Source organism: Vidua macroura, chromosome 3 (genome assembly GCF_024509145.1).
Source record: "Vidua macroura isolate BioBank_ID:100142 chromosome 3, ASM2450914v1, whole genome shotgun sequence".
Lineage (NCBI taxonomy): Eukaryota > Metazoa > Chordata > Aves > Passeriformes > Viduidae > Vidua > Vidua macroura.
The window spans coordinates 49469057-49494066 of record NC_071573.1 but is presented as its reverse complement, the minus strand read 5'-3'; the positions used below and the strand labels follow the sequence as shown (position 1 = coordinate 49494066).

At 40.2% G+C, this 25010-nt stretch overlaps 1 protein-coding gene across 1 annotated transcript; it reads left to right on the top strand.

Moving 5' to 3' along the window:
- Nucleotides 1-1157: 1157 nt before the first annotated feature.
- RAB32 (RAB32, member RAS oncogene family) lies at nt 1158-23202 on the top strand. Its single transcript, XM_053974576.1, has 3 exons — nt 1158-2332; nt 19211-19488; nt 21650-23202. Exons 1-3 carry the CDS (start codon nt 2104-2106, stop codon nt 21797-21799), a joined length of 657 nt encoding a protein of 218 aa, XP_053830551.1. The 5' UTR covers nt 1158-2103; the 3' UTR covers nt 21800-23202.
- Nucleotides 23203-25010: the final 1808 nt, after the last annotated feature.

Sequence of the window (25010 nt, the reverse complement as noted above, 5' to 3'; positions counted from 1 at the left end):
ACCTGAGAAAATATTGTCTCACATCTGACTTCAACTGCCTGGATAAAGACAGTGTTACTTGCTTGTCTCATCTCTTGACAGGAAGCTAGGCTGCCCTTTGCCTCCCTCCATCAAGGAAAAAAAAATCGTTTCTAAGTTATAGTCTTCCCCCAGTTTATATTCTGGTATCATTACTGCTGGGCAAGTAAATACTAATTACAGCAATTGTCATGGAATTAATATAGCATGACAAATTAACAAATTTACCAAACCAAAATCCCCAAACACTATTTTTCTCCAAGAATGCTGTCTTTTCTTGCCTTATTTTGCAAAACAGCTCTTCTTTTCACCTACTCCCATCTACATTGCATGTACCATCTCTGTGTAACATGGAAATACGCATTCTCCAAAAGCCACGTGGGGATATCTGGATCTTTTTACTGAAGCCACTAATTTAAAGCATTGTAAAGAAATTAGTATGTGCAAAAAAACTGTTATAGTATCAGGAGCAATTGAGGATTGTTTGACACATGTTACCATATATTTGAAGCGCTACTTTCTTTCCCACTGGGGGCATCCCTTCACTGCTAGTCAGATCCTCCCTTGGGTTATCAGGCTCTGTACACACAGGCTGTCCAGACAACCAGGTAACATTTCCCATTTGGGGTGGTTGCCATTGCTCTCCGCCACAAAATAGTTTTGTTTAGGTATTTACATGATAAACGAACACTTCAGCATGGAGACACTACCACACAACTTCATCCTCTTGTTACTGGCACAGACACCTGGGATCGTGTGTTTAATTTGGAGAGTATGTTAGCAAAGAATTTTTTTTTCCCCCCCAAAACCTGTAACCAGCACACATGGTCCTAAGATCAGGAAACTTGTTTTATGTTGATTTCTAACAACGTGTCTGTTTCAGAGAGGCTGTGAATGCCCCATCCCTGGACCTGGCTTTGAGCAATCTGGTCTAGTGGAAGGTGTCCGTGCCCATTTCAGGGGAGTTGGGACTAGATGATCTGTAAGATTCCTTCCAACCCAAAACCATTCCACAGTTCTATGACTGCCTAGGATAATTTTTAAAACAATCAGAAAAGAATAAATGTATTTTATTAGATCAATTTAGCTACAAGAGGGAACCAAATTTAGCTGTAGGTGTTTGATGGCAATCCTGCAGCTAAGGAGGTGATTTCTTCCCTGCTCACCCGAGCCTTTTCCACAGAGCAGCCACCGCTGCATCACTGCTGTCGCCTGGGCGCGGGCCGATTTGCCCCAGGCGACCTCAGCACAGCCCGGCCCCGCACTGCCGGCCGTGCTCGCCCCGGCGGGCTCAGCACGGCCCGGCCCTTACGCAGCCCTAGGCCGCACTGCAGGGCCTGCGAGAGCGGGGAGGTAGCCGGGGCGCAGCACCCTGCACCTACAGCTCCCCAAGCTGGCTCCTGGGAATGGAGACTGGGAGCGAACACGGGCCACTGGCACCCTCCCATCGCCACGCATCCTGACAAGGCCCTCTGTCTCACGGACCTCTCGTTGCCGGACGGTGGGGAGAGAACCCGGGCGCTTTCAGAGACTTCACTGGGAGAAAACTTCGCTGCCGCCGCCACCACCACCACCACTGGAAGCAAAGTACCAAGGAACGGTACCGACAGAGAGCTGACACTTTCCCAACACGAGCCCTCTTCTGAAGTTCAGTCCCCGCTACTGCCACCCCGCGCTGCCCCGCCGCCGCTCCCAGCCCAGCCCGCCCGACGCAGCTGCGGGGGAACTCCCTCTCTCCCGCTCTAGCCCTTTCCCGTTCCCACTTTCCACCCGGTGTCCTGGAGCGGCGGGGCGGGGCGGGCCGGTTCCGTTCCTCTCCCCGCCCCTCCCAATGCCCTCCCCCAGGCCGCTATAAGCCCGCGGAGTTTCCGCGTCCTGTGACTGCAGTCAGGTGGTGGCTGAGGTTTCCCGCTCCCTCCCGCCTCTGTCCCGCTTGTTCTTCCCCCGCCCGGCGAGGGCCGGCCCTGCGGAGAGCCGGCTGGGGAAAGTTGGAGGAAAGTTGGTGGCTGGGAAAGTTTAGAAGCGGAAGAGCCGCGGCCCCGGCAGCCCGGCCTCTCCGCCGCACTCCACGGAAGGGAGGGAGGGATGGCTGGCGGGGAAGGAGCGGGCAGCGGCGTGCCGGAGTGCCGGGAGCACCTCTTCAAGGTGCTGGTGATCGGGGAGCTAGGCGTGGGCAAAACCAGCATTATCAAGCGCTACGTGCACCAGCTCTTCTCCCAGCACTACCGGGCCACCATCGGCGTGGATTTCGCGCTCAAAGTCATCAACTGGGACAGCAAGACCCTGGTGCGGCTGCAGCTCTGGGATATCGCAGGTACGGGACGGGACGGGCGGGCTGCTCCGGGCAGGTGCGCCCGGACGGCGCTGGGAACCCGTCTGTCGGCGGCCCGGCACACGGCCTCTGCGGAGAAAAGCGTGTTTTGGCTGGGAAATCTCTCTTCTTGTTTTTCGTCTTACCCCTGTTATAAGCAACCTCTCATTCTTGCCCTTGAGGTGTAAGGAGAGGGAGGTCTTGATGTGAGAGTGAAGTTTTTCACTTTCTACAGGCTTTGCCCTTTCCAGTTAGCAGACTTTTGGGGCTCTTGGCTTGTCCCAGAGTTTTACAGCAGTCCTCGAGCAGCTGCTTTACTCTCACTGCTGGATCCAGGGCTCCCGGAGTGTTCCTGCTCATACTGCTCCTCCTGACCTGCTTGTCTGGGTGGTGGTGGCCTTGGTTATGTCTGCTGCTGAAATTAATTCAGTGTTATGGCTCTGTAATGCATCTAATGCACCATGCCTTACAGGTTAAAGGTAACTCAAACAGCTAAAATTGTCCTCAGAGGAAGAATGCTTAAACTTTGCATGCTTGGAGTCACCTGGTTAATTTAAAAGTAGTTTTCATCCCTGCTGCATTGAGTGATGGAATGGAACTTCTGTTATGCTTAGTTTTATATTCAAGTCACAAATTTGTGTATTAGAAACATACTTTGAGCACATGGAAGCAGAAAAGTCCTGTCTACTTGCCCAAACCATGCATTATTCCTTTCCTATATATGATTCAAACCTGTTCTTCAGCATCTCTTGTTTCCAAGACTCCAGCTGTATAGCTACCATGGTTAACTTTTCTTATGCTGTGGTGTCAAATGCCGCAGAACAATCTCTGTTTTGCTGTGGTCTCATAAGAAGTCTGTCCCTCAGCTCTGTAATCACCTTGGTTGGTATTGCATTTCTAGTTTTGTGTGCAACCCAGGTGTTAGCCTGCAACTCTCATCCCTGTCTACCACCCTCAGACTATGTCCTTGGATATGAAAAAGCAGACTTTATTTCAAATACTAGTGTTTAGACTTACACTACTGGAAGACACAAGGGAAAAAAAACTGGTAGTTACTGTTTCCATGAACTTTATGCTTATCAGTGGAAGCTCAAAAATAAGGAAGTGTGACATGTGGCTGCTGTAACCCTGTGACAGACCAGCTGTACCTCATCTTCTGGTCTTCTTGCTCTAAAACTCTTCAAATATGATTGCTCAAACTGAAAAGCCTTCTTAGTGCCATACGCTGAAATACACCATGGATCTTTCTGTTGCTGGCCTGTAGGGCAAATGAAAATATCTTCGAATTGCTGTTTCAAAGAGCAAGTAAGATGTTGGCAAGCTTTCTCTTCTGATCTGTTCCTTTTGTGAATCAGTTTTAACTTTCTGTGACTCAACAGTATCAGCACAAGCTACTGAAATCCTCTGAGTATATTTAGCCAGCCTGGGGTTCCAAAGATTGAAGAGGGGAGGCTATTGGCATCGTGGGGTTTGGCAGGCTGCCATCCTTGTGTTTGACTTCTCAGCCCTTCATTGCTCAGACTTGGGTAGGCTGTGTGCTTTGCCAAAGCAATCTGTTTCAACAGGATAGGCAGAAACTTAGCTGTAACTTGTCACAAAGTTTGGACAGAACCTATTTACAGCTTGGGAAGTTCTATCAATGCATCCATGCATTAATGTAATAATCCAGAAGACAGTATTTTTCATTCTTGATTATTGCCCTTGAACTATTTTTGACACTGCTAGCTGAAGACTAAGAGCTGCTGATAAATCCATGGAAGCTTGTGGTAAATTGGTTGAAGAATTAAATTGATTGAAGAATTAAAATTTTTCCTGTCACTGAAATATTTTTCCTATTTTATTAGACTTTTGTATGAAACCCCTGACTAGTCTTTTCCTAGCAGAAATGAAAAAGGAAGACACAACTGTTCTGCAGTTTGCACTCCAAACTCTTTGTCTAATCTGCTAGTTTGCTAGTTTAGGGTGTTCTGTTTCCAAATGGCTGGGGGGATCTTGCCCAATGAAAAAAAAACAAAGAGCAAGAAGAGAAGTAATCTTGATGATCTTTGATTGGGTTGTGCTTAGCCAGTGTGACAGGAACAATTTGGGCTCCTATAGCACTAACATCTGAGAGTTAATTAGTAAAATAAAGAGTATTTTAGTATCCGTAAGGGTATTTGATGGTATTAAAGCTGCTGAAGTCCTCAACCTGGGAGTGTGTTCTGCAGCTGTTTATGTGTACAATCAAGAATATTTTTAATTACCTGAGGATGTTAACAGATTTCTATTGAAGTTATTAGTTAAAGAACCAGGTTGAAGATGGCTTCTATAATCATAGACAATATTCTCTAAAGCACTTTATTGAAGTGTAGCAGTGTCTGAACATGTGATAGTCATTCCTTTTTAACTCGTCAGCCCAGCTGTCTTCTGGCTTTCAACAGCTCGTAGATAATTTTGCCTGCTGGTGTGTGCAGACAAACAGCTTTAGATCTCCTGAAGAGATCTGGATCTTATGGTAAGTAATGTTACATGTGACTTCCCTGCAAGCAATATAGTGCTGGCATTCTGAATTTATTTTGATGCATTTAAAAAGGCTGTTGAATTAAAGTCTAACCCTTAAGCATAGAAAGGGATGTTATTTTCACTAGATCAAAGCTTGTACATAACAGTTCATCATAAGAAGCTTTCTTTAAAGAGCTGGGTGATGCAAACTAAGGTTTTGCACCTAAGTCAATGACAAGAACTGATGCTGTAGTTCGTGCATCAGCTAAAGATCATAATGCAGATACTATGCTGGCTTCTGATGTGATTGTAGGAAAAGTGATGAATGTTTTGCTCTTTATTGCAATCCAGTAGGTTACTGGATGTCTTCAAATTCTTGTTCTAGCTGAGGTTGTTTTGGTTTTGGGTCTTTTTTTTTTTTTGTGATTAGAGAATTTTGTCAAATAGAGCATGACCGTGCTACACTGCTTATGCTTTTTCTTTTTTCTGCTGAAAATAGCCTTCTTGTTGTGAGGTACAAAGTGATGCAAATTCTTGCAGCAGCAAAGGGGAAGGGATGTAAAGTAATGAAGAGGGAGGAAGGTTACTGTTGTGCCTAGACATTTGTATTTCAGAGATAGTCAGGTGTTTTAGTTTTTAGACACCAGTTGTAACTTCTTAAATAAAGATGATGAAAAAGCTTGAGAGTAAGACTGATCAGTCACTGTCAAATCACCTTGATTACAGCATACAGAAAGAAGGTGAACAGATTATCTGTGTTCATGCAGGAAGTTTAGCTGCCCTTAGGCATTATTCTTGGGTTTTTTGTTTGGTTGGCTTTTGTGTTATGTTGCTTTTTTTTTTATTTTGGTGCGTGAAGAAATGAAAAATTATCTTTCTGGATAAATTTGGAAAGTGTTAAAACATTGATCAAAGGGCATAACTGATTGGTAAAATAAATAGGATGTAGGAATGAGTCATTGTGGTAGAGATGCAAAACAAAGAAATCTTAATGATAGGGAAGTGTTTTTATAGTCTATTTCAAAACAGTAGAGATTCCTACTTGACAAGTGTGCTTGTTTTAGTGAGCACTGCACTGACCACAGCGTGCTCAGGAGGTGTGTGTAGCATATTGTCAGGTGATAGTGAAAGAGTGCTTAAAGGATTTTCAGTATCATAGAAATTTCTGACCTGATCTAGTAAAACCAGCAACTGTGTTAGTTGCTGCTTTTGTGCTCATGTTGACTATCACTGTCACTCACATCAGCCTGTATGAAGTGCAGTTTACTGGAGGGCAGGAGTGGTAAAGATCATAGATGGTGGCTTGAGTTTGGCTGCTCATGAAGAATGTCACTAATGGCAACTGGTAGATGAATTTGATTTAAAAGCTTTTTTTGAGGAATTCTGGATTAACTTTGGTGTTAATACCATTCTTCTTTTATTAGAATTTCTTTGTATAAATATTAAAAGTGAAGTAATGTTCTAACTGGAAAAGTATGGCTATGAAGTTGGCCAAACAGAAAAGGAATCATTGTACTTTGGTACTGTAAACAGGCTCTACGGGCTTTCAAGAGCTGAATGATAAGCAACATGTAGCATGTAAATTTGTTACTAAAATCTTGCATGTCTCCTTGAGAGGAACTGAACTGTAACTTCTTATAAGTATATACAAGCCCCCAGGAGGATGGAGAAATCAGATGAAGTATTTTGGTTACATACTAAGTTGAAGAACAGCTGGAATAACTCCTCTTTTGTATGAAGACAAGCGAGTGTTAAGATATGTGAGTTGATGTTAAGAGCGAGTTAACTAAGTAACTTTTAAGCTTAGCTATAGGAAGCCATGAGAAATGGGACAGAGCACAGGAAACCATGGATATGGTTGACTTTCAAAGGCATTAAGGCAGTTATAGTATGTGAGATAGTTTACTTCCATGTGAAAACTCTAGTTTCAAACAGCTCTGTATTCTAGTTAGTCTGCACTTGTGCTGCTGGCGTGTCATAGAGGCTGCCAAGTTGTTTCTGTGTACTGGGGCATTAACTTGTCTTGAATTATGGACTGATTTTATTTTTTTAAAATAAATCTAAAGCAAGTGTTAAGCAATGTTAATATGTCCCTGAAAGTCTATAGGAAAACAACCAGAAAACTTCTGCTGTTCCTTATCTCTACCTGTGCCAGAGGCATGTATGCTTCAGTTGCTTTGCAGAGAAGTCTTTCCTAAGTATGGAGAATTTGGAGGCAGCAGTCTCTAAAAGTAGTTAAGGTGTTCTTGTAACAACTTGTCCTTAGCCACAATGCATGTTGAAGGGATTAAAATGGCAACTCTTGCAAAGAAACCATGAAAAAATTGCTTAATTGTGTGCCTGGTACAAGTGAGCATAAGGTGGAGGCGAGAAGATCCAGACATAACCTGCCCTCAAATGTGGGGTTTTTTTTCTCACCACTATAAATACTCTTAATGAGTGAAGATGTGCACATAAATAACCATATCAGAAATGGATGCAGAACTTGGAGCTCAGAGTTTTTTCAGAAACTTGTAAGTTTTCTGAGGTTGTTTCCTGGTTTGTATGGAGGTGATGGAGGTTCCAGGAGCAGCCTTCAGGTGGAGATAAGGAGTGCTATCATTTTGCTTACAGCTGAAGCAGGTCAGAAAGCTCCTGGTCAAGGCTGGGGAATCTTCTATGTGATTATGTCTGCAGACTCATGAAGATATGAAAGACTTAATTTCTGACTGCTTCCTGCTCATACATGTTTAAATATGAATCTCATGAGAGAAAATTTACTTAAGGATTGTGCTTACTGGAAACATGCAAGACTAGCAGATAAAATTTGGGGACAGGAAGTAGAAGGCCTGCTCACATAGGTTTTGAACAGAGAGGCAAGAAACAGAATTGAAGGTGTACTTTGTTTCCTTCTGAAAACCACGCCTCTGTGGGAAATCTTGTGTGGGTGTCCTTTCTTATGACTTTGCTGGAATAGCTAGATTGGGGTTATGAGCTTTCACTGCAGAATGACTTGCTGTGCTTGGAGTTCTACAGCTAAATATCCAAATAAGTGCTGAATATGTTAGACTTGGGGTTTTGGTGTTTTTCTAGCTTTCAGACATATCTGAATACAGATTCTTGATGCTTTCCTTTTTTTTGGGAATCTGGTTTAAATACACTTTTAATGAAATGCTATTAAAGTATGAGGTATGATTGTTGGTCTAATGAAGGAATTTCCACATATTATCAGTGGCGTACCAAAGCATTCATAGTGGCAAAGGTTCATTTGCTTAGTGCTATGTTATGTAGCCACTCAAAGTACTGTATATGTTATCTTGGACTAAGCCTATCACCATTGTGCTAATTGAATTCCAGAAGCATATGGGAAATGCTGCTGTCTTGATGTTGGTGTTGTAAGGTAGTCTAGTATGGTAATTTTGCTTATGCAAGGCAGGACTGGTCAGTTAAATGGGAGAATTGAGACAGATGTTCTTTGAATGTCTTGGAAATTAGCTATGAATTTCCTCATAAGGTGTTTCAAGGTGTTCTGTGTTTAAGGGGTTAAAGATGTGATCCTAAAAGACCACCCGATCTAGTACAGGCTTAAAATAAAGTTCAGTGTATTTATCTTACAGGTACTTTTAATTTCTGTCAACAATGAAAATGCACTTTGTGCTTGAGCATCTGTTCAGTGTGGAATAGATGGTGCTTCAGCTTTATTTTCAAACAGATGTCACACAGCTGTTGCTTGGCAGCTTTGTGCTTCCTACAAGATCACAATAAAAACTCTTTCCTAATACTCTAATACAGATAATAAGGGATGGCTGAATGGATATACATCAAAGAGACAGGGGAAATCTTCCTTAAAGGCAAACAATACCTAAATTCTTATATGCAGTACAGTAGACAGGAGGAAAGATAGTTCAACATAAAATAGAGCTCAACTAATTTTTGGATTAGTTTATAAAATGGGAATGATTTGCAGAAATAATAATCTTACATGGGTCAGCCACTTTTCTGAAGGCAAGTATTAAATTCCTGCCCTTCATATAATACTGACTCAAGTAGTCAGAAATTAAGCTGGTTTGACAAGTCAAGCACGTTGCCCTTCAGAGACAAACTGGCGCAGACAATATTGAATATACACTTTTCTCTTAATGTATGGCATTCACATGAATGTAAATTTAGCTTTATCAACTCTCCTTCCATCTTCAGAAGTTGCAGCTTCAGAGTCTTGGTGCTTAACCTTATTTACATCTCCACTTTGCCTCTTACCAGTTTGGTTTCCTTTAGGTGCACATTAGGATGGCGTGTTACCAAAGTGCATATCCACAAGTACCATTTGAGTTGGCAAGTGCTATAAAGGCGTAATTCTCAATTTATGACATAAAGCACAGAAAATAATCTTAGCGGACTGGTTCCAGAAAAGGTACTAGCATGCTGTAAAAATAAGATTCTTCCTCTCAGTGGTGAGTGAGACCACTGGATTCATTCTCACAGCTGTCAGACCTACCCTCCGTGAATTCCAGTAGTAACCATTGCTTTGCTTTTGTATTCTGCTGTAAATGGTTCCCTCCAAATACTTGCTTCAGAGGTTCAGAAGTGTGATACGCCATGTTAGAAAGAAGTGATTTGCAGGAAGGGAATGTCTATTTATATTTTTGCATGGAAATAAAGGAATACCTCTTGTGAAATTCCTGCAGGTGCTAAAGCTAGCATGACCAGCAGTAAGCAGTGACTACAAAGCACAGCATGCTTCTCGAGCTACTGTGGGGCAATGTTCAATATTCAAAGATCTCTTCTGGCTATGGAGACACAAAAAGAGGATAAATGGAGTGTGATTATGCTTTGAGAAATTGAGGGATTTCAGGGCTTTATGGAGCTTGCTTAGAAATAAATGTCTTAACTGTCTAGAGAAGGCTGGCAAACTCTCAGTAGCAGTGGCTTTTACATTAGCAGGTAATGAAAACAAATATTCCTTATTGTATGGATTTTAGCAGCTTTTCAAATAATAGGTTGAGAGGTAGTCTCTGAATGTTACTGCAAACAGTACTTGTTCTTTAAGTGCTCCCAGGCAAAAAGAGTGCTGGGGTAGAGCAAAGTGGCAGCAATTTGATACAAAATTCCAATCACACACAATGTGCCATGACACATTGAGCATTTCAGAGATTAACATTTTTTTCAGTCTCGTGATAAAGTTGTTCTGGAGACAAACTGACTTTAGAATTGTTCTCCTGTGTGCTGTGAAATGCTGTAGTGCCATGCAGCATCACTGTGAAGTACACGGTGCAGCCCTGGCTGCAGGGCAGCACACCAAAGGATATGGATTAGAGGGTAGCAGGCATGAAATAGCTTAACTCTGGCAGATTACTTGTTTGAGTAAGCCTTGTTAAGGTAGGAAGTACCAATTCATGCTGTTGCTGGCACTAATTGGACTATGTCAACTCCTTTGAATACTAATGCAAGGGAATTGTTCTATACATGCTGCATTTGACAGCTAGTTAGAAATTGTTTAGCTTGGTTGCACTCTGATTTTCTGGGAATTGAAATCTAGTGCTTAAACAGGGACTTTGAATCTCACTTGCTGTTTAGCAAAGATGCAAAAAAATAGGTGGATTCTTATACAAACACAACTGTCATACTGCTGCATAAAATACACACAATGTTGGACAAAACCCATTAAACTCCAAGTGCAGGGTGTTGCCTTTCAACCTCTTAAAGACAGAACAGTAAGCTATTGAAGTCAGTTTGGACAATTAAGTAATTAGATTAGCCCAAGACTACAGGCAGGAATGAAAAGTTTGTCTTGCTGTAAAATTCCCAGTGAGGGTTGTGCAATTATTTGAGTGAAAATTTTTTGTCTTTGTGGGAGAAAATGGTATGCCTTTTCTATTAGCTTGATAGAAGTGATCATAGCTCCTGGTGGAAATCTGGTGTCTATCTTCCAGAACTTGCCATCTCTGTGCTCTTGCTGTTTCAGGGGTAGTGAACAGGACTGTCCTATGTTTAAGTATAATGATGGCAAACAGTGAATGGAAGGACTAGTCATTGATTTTGAAGTTTCATGTAGTTAACAAATTGTTAGGCTAGAAACTGGCTGTGTTGGAAAATGGAACTTTAAAGCAAACTGCTTCCTAACATTTCAGAATGAAATAGTGACTTCTGTGAACATGTGGGAATACTTTGTGATATCTAAATCAAAATACTGCTGCACTTAGGCTGATATTCATCAGTAACTTTTCAATGGCTACAGAGTCTCCATACTGTGTCTGTACAGTATATAGTCAATGTCATGCCTCTGACACTGCATTGTTCAACAGAACTGCTTCAATTGCACCTGCAGCTTTCTAATATAGACCTAAACAGGGGATGAAAGGTAGTCTCAGAATAAAGTGTGAGTCAGTTGAACAGGGATTAACTGTCTGTAGCCCTGAAGACTGTTCTGAAGCATTTGGGGAAAGGGTTAGTGTTGGGAAGAGGTCCATCCAGTGGTCAGTTAACTTACCCATGCCACCCTTGGTAAGAAAGGGCACTAGCAGTTATAATTGTCTGAGGCTGCTTTTGTCTGTTAGAAACACTAAGTACTATAGTCAGTGAAGCTATTTCTAGTCTCATACAGGAAGATACAATATTCTAGTAATTTTCACTTCCTAGCCTGTCTGTGTTTGTCACCAGAACCACGAATACCACTTTTTCACAGTGGTGGAAAGTAAATGTCAAGCTGGATGTTTTTTAACATTTAGAGGTTTCTAATATCTGCTAGAGCTGCTAATGTCATAGAATCACAGAATGGCTTGGGCTGTAAGGAACCTTAAAGATCATCCAGTTCCAACTCTGCTGCCATGGGGCTAAACCATAGGTTGTTCAGAGCCCCACCCAAACTGGCCTTTGAACATTTCCAGGGATGGGGCATCCACAGCTTCTCTAGGCAACCTGTACTGGTGTCTCACCAGCATCATAGTGAAGAATTTATTCCTAATATCATATCTAAACCTACTCTTAGTTTTAAACCATTTCCCTTTGTCCTGTCAGTACATGCTCTTGTAAATAGTCCCTCTCTGTCTTTCTTGTAGGGTTCCCTTTAGGTACTGGAAGGCCTCAGGTGACCCTGAAGCCTTTTCTTCTTCAGGCTGAACAATCCCAACTCTCTCAGCCTGTCTTCATAGGAGAGGTGCTCCAGCTCTCTGATAATCTTCATGGCCTGCCTCTGGACTCACTCCAGCAGGTCCATGTCCTTACACTGGGGATCCCAGAGCTGGATAGCATGCTCCAGTTGGAGTATCACAAAGGTGGAGCAAAGGGGCAGAATCCACCTCCCTCGCCTTGCTGACCGTGCTGTTTTGGATGTAGCCCAGGATACTAGTGATTTTTCTGGGCTGCAGGTGCGCATTGCTGGGTCATGTCCAGCCTGTCATCTACCAGCACCCATTAATCCTTCTTGGCCCAGGTGCTCTCAGTCTGTTCATTCTCCAGCCTGTGTTGGGACCCCAACCCAGGTGCAGTATCTTGCATTTGGTCTTGTTAAACCTCATGAGATTCCCATGGGCCCACTTCTCAAGTTTGTCCATGTCCCTCTGGATGGCATCCCATCCTTCAGATATGCCAGCTGCACCACTCAGCTTGATGTCATCTGCAAATTTGTCTGTCATTAAATAAATGCATAGTTCAATGCCTCCATGGTTTTAACATGTGACAACTTATAGCTTAAATGAATAAGACTGGGGAGTGGGGAGCCATCTGGTATTAACAGTCTTGGAGTCTGTCTACTCTCAATCTGTGGCTACTGTCTGTGGGGAAAAAGCAGATAGACACACTTGAATGTGAGCTGTAATATTGGTAATGGCTTGGTTAACCTACTTCTTGCAGGATAGCAGATCCAATCTAATTATGTAAGACAGTTCTGGGACAAGATGTGCTGCTTTGGGGAGATGGGGGATAGTTGTCAGCAGTGGTAACTTGCCAGTAACATGTTTATATATCTCTCTAAAAAGGAACTTCAGTCAACTTACACCTGACCCTGGTAATGCTAAAATGTACATTACATGTCTGGAGAGCTGGGAGTTTCATCCTCAGGGCAGTTCTGGATATTTGCTGTATTGTGCCAAACATCCAGCTGGCACCCAAAGTGTGGTCTTTCCCTGCCTGTGGCTCTTGAAGGGCCTAGGTGAGTTTTGAAAGTGACAGTAGCTCTAACTCAATTAGAGGATTGAACTATGTTCCCAACCATTTTGGATGGGGATTTAGCTTAAATCTATCACACTGAATGACGTAACTTTACTGAGAATTGGAATTGTAAATATGGAATTATCACTCAGGTGTTCCTGAAAAAAAAAAAAACTTTCACTTATTGTTCAATTGGTCTTTTTTACCACCTACATTGAATAAAAGCACAAATATGTCATGGTCCTGGAAATGGATTCAATCAATTTAGTTGTGGAGTTTGACACTGAAGTTTAAATGCTGGAACTGTGCCAGCATGCTGGTCAATAAAGTTAGAGTAGTTGATAGCAAGAACCTAAGAGCCATAGTGTTGGCAGTCTGACTGTCCTTCTTGAATTTTGGTGTGAGTGACTATTAGTGGTCATGGTAAGTAGTTGATCTGAGACTGCTTCTCACAGTGCAAGGAGATTTTTTTTTTTAAGTATTTCCAGACTAAAAAAAATGGTTTATTACAATTAGTCACTAAAGCTCACTAAGCATTACATGATGCCTGTGATCACTGCAGTGTAAAGTAACTTTATACAAAAGCAGAATGAATGAAATGCACTAGCAGGAAGCTACTTCTATGTATTTTGAGCTAAATTAATTTGATTCACTAGGTCTGTTGGTCATCTTGTTTGCTACTGCAGGTATTACTGTATAGTTTTTTGGGTTGGTTTTATAGGTTAAACTTTTCCTGTGTGACTTATTCCTTCTTTCTGTTGAATTTTAACTGCCTTTTCAACTATTTGAATTCTCATTTTCAGTGTTCTGAAGGACAAAATTGATGAGAGCTCCTTGACTCTATTAATAAACTGAGGGCTTTTTGATATTTTTCAGACTTCTGGCAACTCTATTAGCTGGTCCAGGAAAAAACTGCCTAGTTTCATTGCCATGGTCTTCTAGTTAATAGCAAATAGCTTGGGAGCAAAACTCTTCAGCTAGTTGTACACTGACTTTTGGGTGACTGCAGTCTAGACTATATGGCTATAGTTTAAGGTTTTTAACGTAGAACTGCAAAACTTGTTAAAATCGTATTGAGCTCTGGGTACCCATTAAGCTGATTAAAGATGGCTTGAACTTACATTGCTTTAATGGAAGAAACTACTTGTTCATTTTTGCGATTGTCAGACATTTATAACCCTTGGTCATCTATCTCTTCCTCATTAATGACACAGCTTCTGGAGGACTCTAGAACTGTTAATCTTGTTTGAAAGAGAAGAACTTGGAAGAACTTTGTCCAGTTGTCTGTCAGTGTTCCTGATGAGCTATTAAGGTTTTAAATGCAATTAACACAATTCTCTTTTGAGTTGTGTGGCTTCAAATAAGGTAAAGCTTGGATTTTTACAAGGTAGGGGAACTCTTGCTGTACTGTTGGTATTGTCAGGGGTAAACCAACATTTACCTTTGTAGCAAAAAAGAATAGCTGGGGAAACTTCTTCTAGATGGGCCCTTTTACTCTCTTTGAGTAAGTTCTTGTTAGTTGATATAAACTGCCTATTAACTCATGAATATAATAAGTAGTCTGGGGGAAGGAAGCGTGACAAACTCATTGTGACTATCCTGCAGTCATTTGTACATTTAAATTGTTTTTCTAGTCCCCATTCCCATCATGTAGGAGGAGTTACAAGTTGAAATAATACAAGTATAGGGTATCTTTTTTACTAAATATACATAAGAACTGCTACAATGATAAATCACACTGCTGTAATAAACAGGACACTAGTATTTCTCCCTTACACTGGGAACGACTACTTTAGAAACTCTTTAAAATTTATTTCAAGGCAAGGTTACAATGACAACTTATATTTTGCAGTAAAGTAAAGGACAAATATAAAGCTTCTAATGTTAAATCTTAAATTATAGACTATAATTTATTTCATGTAGTTTTTAACTTGCAGCTCCACCCCCATTACAATATAAACGGGGGAATGAGAATAGCTCCCAAGTTCTAATGCAGTTTTAAACTCAACTCTACTTTATTCCTGTGGTGCTGCTGTAGGGAAGTGAATTCATTCCTGATGCATGTCATTGTGCAAATTAAGGTTGTTGCAATTACTGGAAAATATGGTGACAATAGATGCTGAGTCATTTTGATATGAAAACTGTGGTTAGAGAATGCAGAACTTTGCACTACATTAAGTCACTTCCATACCTCCAAATTAAACTTCTGATCCCTGTCCTGTATCTTAGCTCCTCATTTATGCCTCAACTACTAAAAAAACAAACTATACTTAAGTAGTACCATCAGATTTATGCCTAGTCGCTGGACCTACCAGAATGATTAATCTTGTGATGTCCTTTCTATACTGCTGTACTAAGCAATTAGTTATCTTTGTGGTCTCTTCTAAGATTATACACGCTGGGGATTTTAAGTCTAGTTTAATCTGATCACTTTTAGCCTTTTTCTTCTCTGGGGATATGATCCACTTTCTGTACTGCTCAACACTGTTGTCATATTTGGAGAAATGACTATAGTAAATATCTTGCTAGACAGAGGATGGGGCATGACGAATCTCTGAACTGTGCATGGCAGAAGTTGAGACATTTAGTTTTAAGCATAAAGAGAAATTTGTTCAGCCTTGTGAATTTGGAGGCTTAGTATATTCTAGTTTGATTTTTCTGTATGAGGGTTTGTGGGTTTGATTTGTTTGTTTGTTCTTTGGTTTTTTTTTTTTTGCAAGCAGAAAAGCACTTGCAAAAACTGTCTGAAATTCCTGTTAATTTTTTCAAAAGGTTGTCTAGAATGCTCTACATCCTAGACAAGAAAGTCAGCATGTGCTTTGTCAGTAATGACATGATTGTAAAGCAAGTCCACTCAGTTTAAACTGAGTTCTTTTCCTGCCTTATGCTGTATACCTTTTACCTCTTACCTCCTGGGTAGGCCATGTTTTATTGCTTCTGTCTTTGTATGAAATACAGTATATCTATCTTCATTAGGCTCCAGACAGAATGAAAGAGCAGTTGTAAGGTAGTATTCAGGTCAGGTTTACTGTTAGTGGACATGAATTCTAGAGGTGAAAACAGCTCTGTAAGAATCTGGTTTGGGTTACTCTAGAAAAGGGAAGCACTCATACTGGGTGGTATTTGGCATATTAAAAGGCATTAATCTCTAAGAATCCAATGCTGTTGAGCATGTGTTTTAAGGGTAAGAGATAGCAAATCTTCCTAATATAAAGCTTTAATCTAGTAAGTAAAAATAGCTTTCATGCTGATAGGCACATCAGTTTTCTACTTTCACCCAAATTAAAACTGTGGAAGAGTATGTATTGATGTTTTTCTAAATCTAAAACTCATACTACAAGAGTATAAGAGTTGCTGGAAATAAAAGTTAAATGATTGTTGTCGACAGCCAAAGTCCATGGTTTATACTGTGGCTGCTATAGAATACCAAGCAACACACAGTTCCATGCTGACTTCCATTCCTAGCAGGACTGCTGTCTTCTTACACTGTGAGCAGCCACTGTACAAGGCTGACTTCGGCTGACTCCTCAGGTTCGGTTCTGAGCTATGCTTTGTAACTTTTTCTTTGGAAGCTATATGTAACATGGTACTAATTTCACCTTTTTGTACACCTTAAATGTGCTGTTGTGCATGTTTCAGGAATGGTTATTGCTATAGGAGGTTCGTATGGCCACCTTGTCAACTGTTTTTGTCTTTACAGCTTTTTTGGATGGGAGAGCAATAGGCAAGAAGGGATTCATTCAATGATAATGTCCTTCACTGTGCTCAGTGATTGCAGCCTTGTTTATGTACAGCATGCACAGCTATCTGAGAAATGGTAACTGCCTGATGACCTTTTCTGCAATTCCTAAATAACTTAGTTTTCATATGTAGTGATCATGCTCTGTCTATTCCTTCTGGTAACAATCTAGCAACCCTTCCTGCAACTAATCAATACAACTTAATTTTCTTATGTAAATGTTCATCAAGTGTTTAGAAAAACAGTCTTAAGTAAAGTCTGGAAGCCTCCCAGCTCTCCAGCCACTGAATAGTGAGGACTACTGGGACCATTTCCCTTGCTGCTTCAGATTTGTGTTCAGTCTCATGTAAATAACAGCAAGTAGTGTTCAATTCTGGACCATTTCAGGGCTGAATTGAAGACCTCTTTCTGTAGAAGACTGAGGTTGATACAGGGCATTGTAGACCTTGAGATTACATTGTTTGTTTTGTGGGGCTGTCCTTTGGTGTGAAGGGATATCTCCCTGTATTGGATACTGGAGCCAGTGCTTTAGCATAGTCCAAGGTGTTCCCATGTGGCAGGAATTGGTGGTGAAACTGACAGCTAAACAAATGGGGAAGCTGATAAGCTCCTCAAAACTTGTGTGGCGCCCTATGCAGTGACTGGCTTAATGTAACTAAATTTGACTCTGTAGAACTTCATTAAAAAATTAACCAAAACTCCCAAACTCAAAATCCCTACATCCTAAGGGTAAAGCTTCTTTAAATGTGACATTACTGACATGCAGAAGTAGCAAAAGCCTTCTGATCTAACTCTTCCCTAATGGTATTTGATTAGTGGAAACAGTGGTTAGTGGTATGATTTGTAGTAAGGCTATTCTAAAAATCTCTTTTATGTGTAAAAGTCCAGTCTAGGGAGACAATGTGAATTACTTGTATACTCTGTTTAGGAGAATTGTATTAGCAGTGTGGCTTTTCCAGAGGCATAGTCACAGAGATGCAGACTTGGTGCCTGTCTTGTTTCATGGCCTTAAAGTCCATGGCATAAATGCTGCTTCTGAACTTGAGTTTTGAGTATGGAGATAAGAGCTTTCTTCTTGGATCCTGCTTGTTCTTATACAAGATGATAAGCCAGTAGTGGAAAAAAATAATGTGCAATCTCCATTCTGAAGAATATGCTGGGTAGTGATGCTGTTTTCTGCAGCATCATAGTTTAAAATGAATGGACAGAAATAGTCAACTTCTCAATAGTTTTTTGTATCTTTAATGTGGCTGCTGCTGTTTCTGAAACTGTAGGGAATGAGCTAATCATACTGTGACTTACTGATATTAAAATGAGGCAAGTGAACTGGAAAAGCACACTGCTGAACAGGATCTCTTGTCAACTTCATTTATTGGATGTTGGTCTCTTTGTGAGAAGGTGATAACGCACCCAATTCTCCTTGTATTTGTCCTTGGTAATTAAAGGTGGACTTGAATGTTTATAAACAGAGGACAACTAAGTTTCCAAACACAGCTCTTCCTTTGTCTGTTCTTAAACCTCATATGCACGAAAAGCTCAAGTGATGATACACTGTAAAACTAAATCAGAGTTCAGGGACTGCTTTTCCCAGTGAAGACTTCCAAACAAAGCAGGAAGCTATTTTAGTAGCCCAGGCTTTCCAAACAATGTGCAAGGACTTGATACTGCTAGACACACTCAAATGTAAACACACCATGATAGTCTGACCTTTCAAACAGAAGAAAAAGTGAACTGGCACACTAATTCTGTATTTCAAGTATTTTGGCTAAAGTAGTTGTACTTAATAAGAAAAGGCTTTGACTTTTCTCTGTTTATGGGCAATTGATTTTTTTTTTTCCTGGATTTTTGTTGTGAATAATTGTACTCTAACTGTTTTTGTTTGAAATCCTGGGATTGCTGTAGAACTTCTATAGCTGAAAATTAATCCAGAGTTAATCTTAGACTTGAAAAAATGAAGTCAGAGTTAACAGATTTAGCCAGAACTGTTAAGCTAGCAGCTTCTTTTGAACTTGTCCCTAAGGAAAAATCTATAATATAGACAACTTCTTCAGAAGATGCTTTGAAGGCTGTTAGCCTTGAAGCTTGCAAAACCCCTTGTTGCTCACCATTCAGCAAAAGGCTGAGTTTGTTTAAGTCTTTAGCTGAAGCAACTAGATTAAGATACAAGCCTTAATATTCTTTGATGAAATAATTGATTTGTGTATAGCTGTGCTGGTAGTGTTTTTAGGCATTACTTCTCAAAGAACTCTACTCAACAAATAAGTTGACTATATCAGTGTATAAGTTGAGTTCTTTTTAAGAAAAACTCCAAGTGGTAGTTGGAACTGCAAACTACTTTAAGCATCTGACTTGTCATGTATATAATATACATAATAGCTGTTACAATTAACTTGGATAGAAGAGGCAATGTTTTATGCTCTAGGTGACTAGACCCAAATGCCAAACTTCTATGGGTTAAGCTGGTACACTAATCCATTTACACTGAATACAGTTCATGCTTCAATATAAATATGTGCTGTGACTGTCCTCTCTTTCAGGCCAGGAGCGCTTTGGAAATATGACCAGAGTATACTACAAAGAGGCAGTTGGTGCTTTTGTGGTCTTTGATGTCACAAGAGGTTCCACTTTTGAGGCTGTTTCAAAATGGAAGCATGATTTGGACAGTAAAGTATTACTTCCCAATGGCAGCCCCATCCCTGCTGTTCTCCTTGCAAACAAGTGTGACCAGAAGAAAGATGGCAGCCAGAATCCCTCTCAAATGGACCAGTTCTGCAGAGAAGGTGGCTTTGTTGGATGGTTTGAAACATCTGCCAAGGTGAGCTTAATAGAAAAATATTTTTAGTCTCTTGAATATTGGCATAAGAAGGGTGAATATAATCATGTAGGAAATAGATTTATCAAGTATAGGAAGTGGTAGTCAAATTCAGCAAAATTTGAAGTGATGTGCAAGCTAGCTTCATTCCTAAAGAAGATGAGGCATATTTGGTTTAGATTAAAAATTCTCAAATTCAGAGCAGATTGAAAATATCTGGAAACCTTGATTATCAGAGCTGGATAAGCTTTTTCATCTTGCATGCATGAGGATCAGTCATTCTTTAGATGTTAATACTACTAAATGCTGATCGAGCTCCCCCAAAAATACAGGTAATCTTTAGGTGCAGGTTTTTAAGTTGCATTTTCTGTTTGTCACTGTTTTGTGTAGGAAACAGCAAGATTTCAAGTGAAGAAGTTATTTGCTTACTCATTACTACCTACCCACATTATTGCTAAAGCACTTTTCTATTTTATCAGGCAATGTCAAGAGTGTACTGGAGAAAAATTCTGTATAGTAATTTAAGAAAAACAGCTGCTTTATTCAGTTAACTTTGAGAAATTTAATGTATTGTATAGTTTTAGTCTACAGACATTTTATCATTGCACAGATTAAACTGGCAGCAGCTTAGTTGGAAGTGAAACCAAATATTTCCTTAAAGCCCAACTGATTCTTAAAATGAAGAACTCCTCTAGATGTGAGGACAGTGTGGCTGACAGACCAGATTACTGGTCTGGCTGATAAATCCTTTATAAAGTAAGATAAGCCTCAAGGTCCCACTTTTCCCTTGTCTTGCCTACTTCCTTCAGCTGCTGCTGCTGAAGTGTTATACAATGATGTTTAGGCAATTCTTAAAAAGCAAAGAGTCTCTAAGAAGACTATAAGAAGCAAAGTAACAAGTTGCTCTTGGTTTACTTTAAGAGAAGGATACACAGGTAAAGGAATTAGTTAAATTAACTGACAATTTGTTTGCATTTGAAAGGTATTTCCAAACTCACCCATCTGTTACTAAAAACTATTTTTAAGGCTCTTTATACTCAAAAAGAATACCAAGATTCTGCTTTGGTAAAAGTCTTCCCCAAACCTTTACCTGCCTGTAATACTGCTATGTATAAACTGAATTATGGCTTAAAAATAAATGCCAGTAACATTGGAAAAAATTGAAAGGGAAATTCTAGTGACAACTTGCATTTTTAGGTGGTATTTAAGAGAGGACAATGTAAAACAATGTTCTTGCTGCAGAGAAAAATCCAGGCAATAAGTTCTAGCTTAGGTATCAATTGACTTGTTTAAAACTCTGAAGAATTGTAGTTGAAATAGCAAAAATTTGGGACAACTGTTATTTTCTAAGCATACCAAAACAGTTTATGGCTTTAAGTCTTGCCCACTTGGATATCCTATTAATCTGCTTTTGCCTTTCTGTTGGAACTGATAAATGGATCTTCAGTCATTGGTAATATACTGGGCTGATACTTCCTTTGGAAGCAAAGATGAGCAATTCCAAACATGGCAGCCCTGTGCTACCAGATGGCCCAGCCATGTCAAACCTGTGGCCCGAGACTCCTTGGCACTAAGCCAGCGTGGACCCTCAGAAACTGGGATATTCTGGCAAAGTACATCTCTAAGTGTCCTGCACACATACATTCTTTATGGTGTATGGGAAGGGACTTTTCAAAGTGTGCACCAGAATATGTAGAGTAGCTAGATGAGGCACTTGGAAGTAGTTGTGATTTTGAGGATCATGGAGAAGATCCTCCTACTTAAAATAAGTTCATCCAAATTCCATCAGAAACAGAAAAAGGCTCCAAAAGGTAGGATGATACTGCAGATGATGTAATTGCCTAGGATCTTTCCTGATGCAGACATGCACTTAGGCATTTGTCAATCTTCCAAATGCAGGTGACATTCATTCCCCTGACTGCCTACTAGATTAGAATCAAATTTCAACTTGTAATATGGATGAATAATTGTCTTCAACCTTTCTGCTAACTTTTTCAGAAAAAAGCGTGAGCAATGACTTCTTGCATCTAAACTGTTTGTGTTCTCATGATGAGACTGAAGAATTATTTTCTTTTTGGATAGCTTTAGCAAAAGTGTGACTGTTAATAGGAATGTGTGACTGTTTCAAAAAGATCACTGACTTCCTTGCTTTCAACATTTTTAGGACAACATCAACATAGAAGAAGCTGCTCGATTCTTGGTGGAAAACATCCTTGCCAATTACAAAACCTTTCCTAATGAAGAGAATGATGTGGGGAAACCAAAACTGGACCTAGACCCATTGAAAGCAGAGAGTAAATCACAGTGCTGCTAATTCTACCACTGTTCAGTAGATGTGATGGGATGAGCAGCAGGACTTTGCTTTAAATCCAAATGCTGCTATGGTGATGCATTGTGACAATCCATATGGGGTGTCTGGTACTATCTGAATTGGTGACTCATTTGGGTGTTTACATATTCTTGTTTAGCATGAAACTGAGTATCTTGTGAGTTATTATTCCACTTGCTTGAGTGTCTGCATCTAAGTCTGATTAGTGTCTTCTTACTTGAGAAGATAAGGTAGTGTTTACACTCCTAAAAGGAACAAAGACAACATCAGTGTCTAGTTTGTTTCTAGGACATATGCTACATTCCAAATAGGACTCACTTTTAGGTGAATAGACTCTTGCACCTTTTAAAGTAAACTTTTCCTTTGTCACCATTTATGTCCCACTTGAGCCTTCTCACCAGCACAATTGTCCCTATTTATTATCCCCGCCATGAGGATCTGTCTCTTGGCTAGTTTTCCTGGATCAAGACATCCCAGAAATCTTGAAGAGGCCAATGAAAGATGCGAGGTATCTTTCCTAGTGTGATCACTAAGAATGAGTGAAGTAGATGTCTTTTACCACTGAGTAAAAGCAAGATGGTTGTTACTGTGTTTAACAAGGGAAAGACATGGTTATGGAGATACTAATAAAAATGCATCTCCAGAAATTTAAGTCTGAATATTTTCAGCTAATACTTTACATATGAAACACATTAATGAATACAGTTGTACTGCTGGCACATAGTTATGGTAACCTCACCCCTATGCACATCCAGAAATAAATATCTAGTAACGTTTTCATGCACTAACACTGAAAACTTTACCAAGAGTCCAAAAAGTATTTTACTGTCCTGTGATGATGAACTTGCTTCATTTTTCTGCTGTCCAGAGATGGTTTTGAATACCATGAGCAAGGATAGAGGTCTTGAGGAAAATAGCTTATGGTTCATGCTAGTCTGTCAACCTTTCTGCCCCAAGCTCTGTCTTTGTCAGTTTTAGAACTCTTTTGACTGCTTTGAACTAATGAACCGGCTTACCAGTTTGTAACTGTATACTGAGATACTTATGTTTCTTTGTTATAACACTCATGTATTTTTGGCAGCAAATGAAGTTCAAAAGGATTAGAGATATTTCATGGTTCTTGAATGTGTTCTGGAACTCTGGTTCTGATAGGCTCAAAGGCTTTGAAGCTCCTCTTATGTCTTCTTCTGTCCTGGTACCTCATTGCTATTGACTTCAGAAGTCTTACGTTGCTGGGTTTGATGGTACTGATGTTTAGGTAAACATCAGAATTAGGTATATGTAGGATTTGATGTACTTAATCTGTATTGAGATTTCTTAGGCTGTCTTTTTTTCTAAAGAGTAACATACTTTTTAAGAGTTAAATAAATATATTTGGGCATCTTTTATGTGTTGGTGTATGCTTTTAAGAACGTGAATACTCACATATGTTCCACCCTATACTCAAATGCTTTTGCTGACATTTGAAAACAACTTTATCTTCTAGTATGTGCTATGTTAAAGAATTATTTAAAATTACCACAGTAAGGCTTGGCCTAAACTAAAACTGGCTTTATTAAACTTAGGATCCTAAGATAATTCAGATGAAAGGGATCTTAGGATGTCTTCTAAGCCAGTGTCTTTCTCCAAGCAAGGTCATAGCACAGTGCTTAAGTGTTCATGTGGTCTGGTCTTGACCTCAAACCATGGAGATTGTATGGCCCTGGGAAAGTTGTTTCAATGCCTGACTTTCCTTGAGAGTTGAAACTATCATAATCTTCCTTTTCAATCACTTGAACAACTCCATTTTGATTGTAAACTCACTTTTGATGTTTAATCTCCACTGTCTTTTTTTAAACTTTAATTGAAGCTGCACAAATGCAAATGCCAACTTTACCTCCACGGCCAGTTTCACCAGATGTAGTGGATTGTGGATTTTTTTTTTTTTTTTTTTTGCTTTAGTGTTTAGATTCAACAGCAAAATGGAGACCAAACTCAAGTTTTATGACTGCCTGAATGCAGGAATCTCATCTGGGTCCTGTCACCTGCAGGATGTAGTTTTTTTTTTTTTTTTTTATCTTCTATCACTTGTCTGAGGAAAAGAATTAATAGAATGTTAGTCTTGCTTTGTGCTACAAACTGCATTCTCACTATCCCTCTGTAGAGAGGGAGCATTGTGATATTTAAGACTGAGTAGGTGGATTGGGAAAGCTGGTCCAGTCAGAACAAGAAAACTGTAAGAAAAGACTGGCCTGAGTAAGGATATGGTAGTGTCTCCCTGATAGAGGGAAATGGGACTGCAGTTCATGGAGAAGTGTATACGTTAGTTAAGCTAGTCATGAAGCCCTATCCTAATTAACCCAAAAACTTCTATTTGGAAAAATATATGGAAGACACACACAAACAGTGCCTTTTTCAGTATAGGATTTTCTGATGTATCTTAACTGTAGTACTAGAAAAATATGAGCCATTCCAAGCTCTAGAGTTTTGTTTAAACTTTGTCTCAGGCTTGTTGAGTTGTACTAGCTCCTTAGATGGAACAAATCTTCGTTCCTCTATAATAATTAATCTGTGGGGAATAGTTTAAGTCATTCCTAGAGACCTAGTACTTAATCTCACCACAGAACAGGTGGATGCCCAAAGGTCTATGACCCTGTGGAAAGCCCATGCTGGAGCAGGCTCCAGGCAGAACCTGTGGCCCCATAGAAGGGCCCATGCTGGAGCAGGTTTTCTGACAGGTCTTGGGACCCTGGGGGGAGTCCATGCTGGAGCTGTCAGTTCTGAAGGACTGCATGCCATGGAAGGAACCTACTCTGGAGCAGTTCATGGAGACCAGGGGAAGAACTCACATCGGAGAAGTTTCTGGAGGATTGTGTCCCATGGGAAGGGCCCCATGCTGGAGCAGGAGAAATGTGGAGTCCTCCCTTGAGAAGGATGGAGCAGCAGAGACAGTATGTGATGAACTGGCTGGAAACCCCCATTTCCCATATGCCTGCACCAGTGGGTGGAGGAAGTAGAGAAAATCGTGAGTAAACTTAAGCTCAAGAAGAAGGGAGGGGTTGGAAAAGGTGTTTTTAAGATTTAGTTTTTATTTCTCATTATTCTAATCCAATTAGATTTGTAATAAACTAAACTAATTTACCTCAGTCAAGTCTGTTTACCCATGAGAGCAATTGTGAGTTATTGCTGCCTGTTCTTACCTCAACCCATGAGCCTT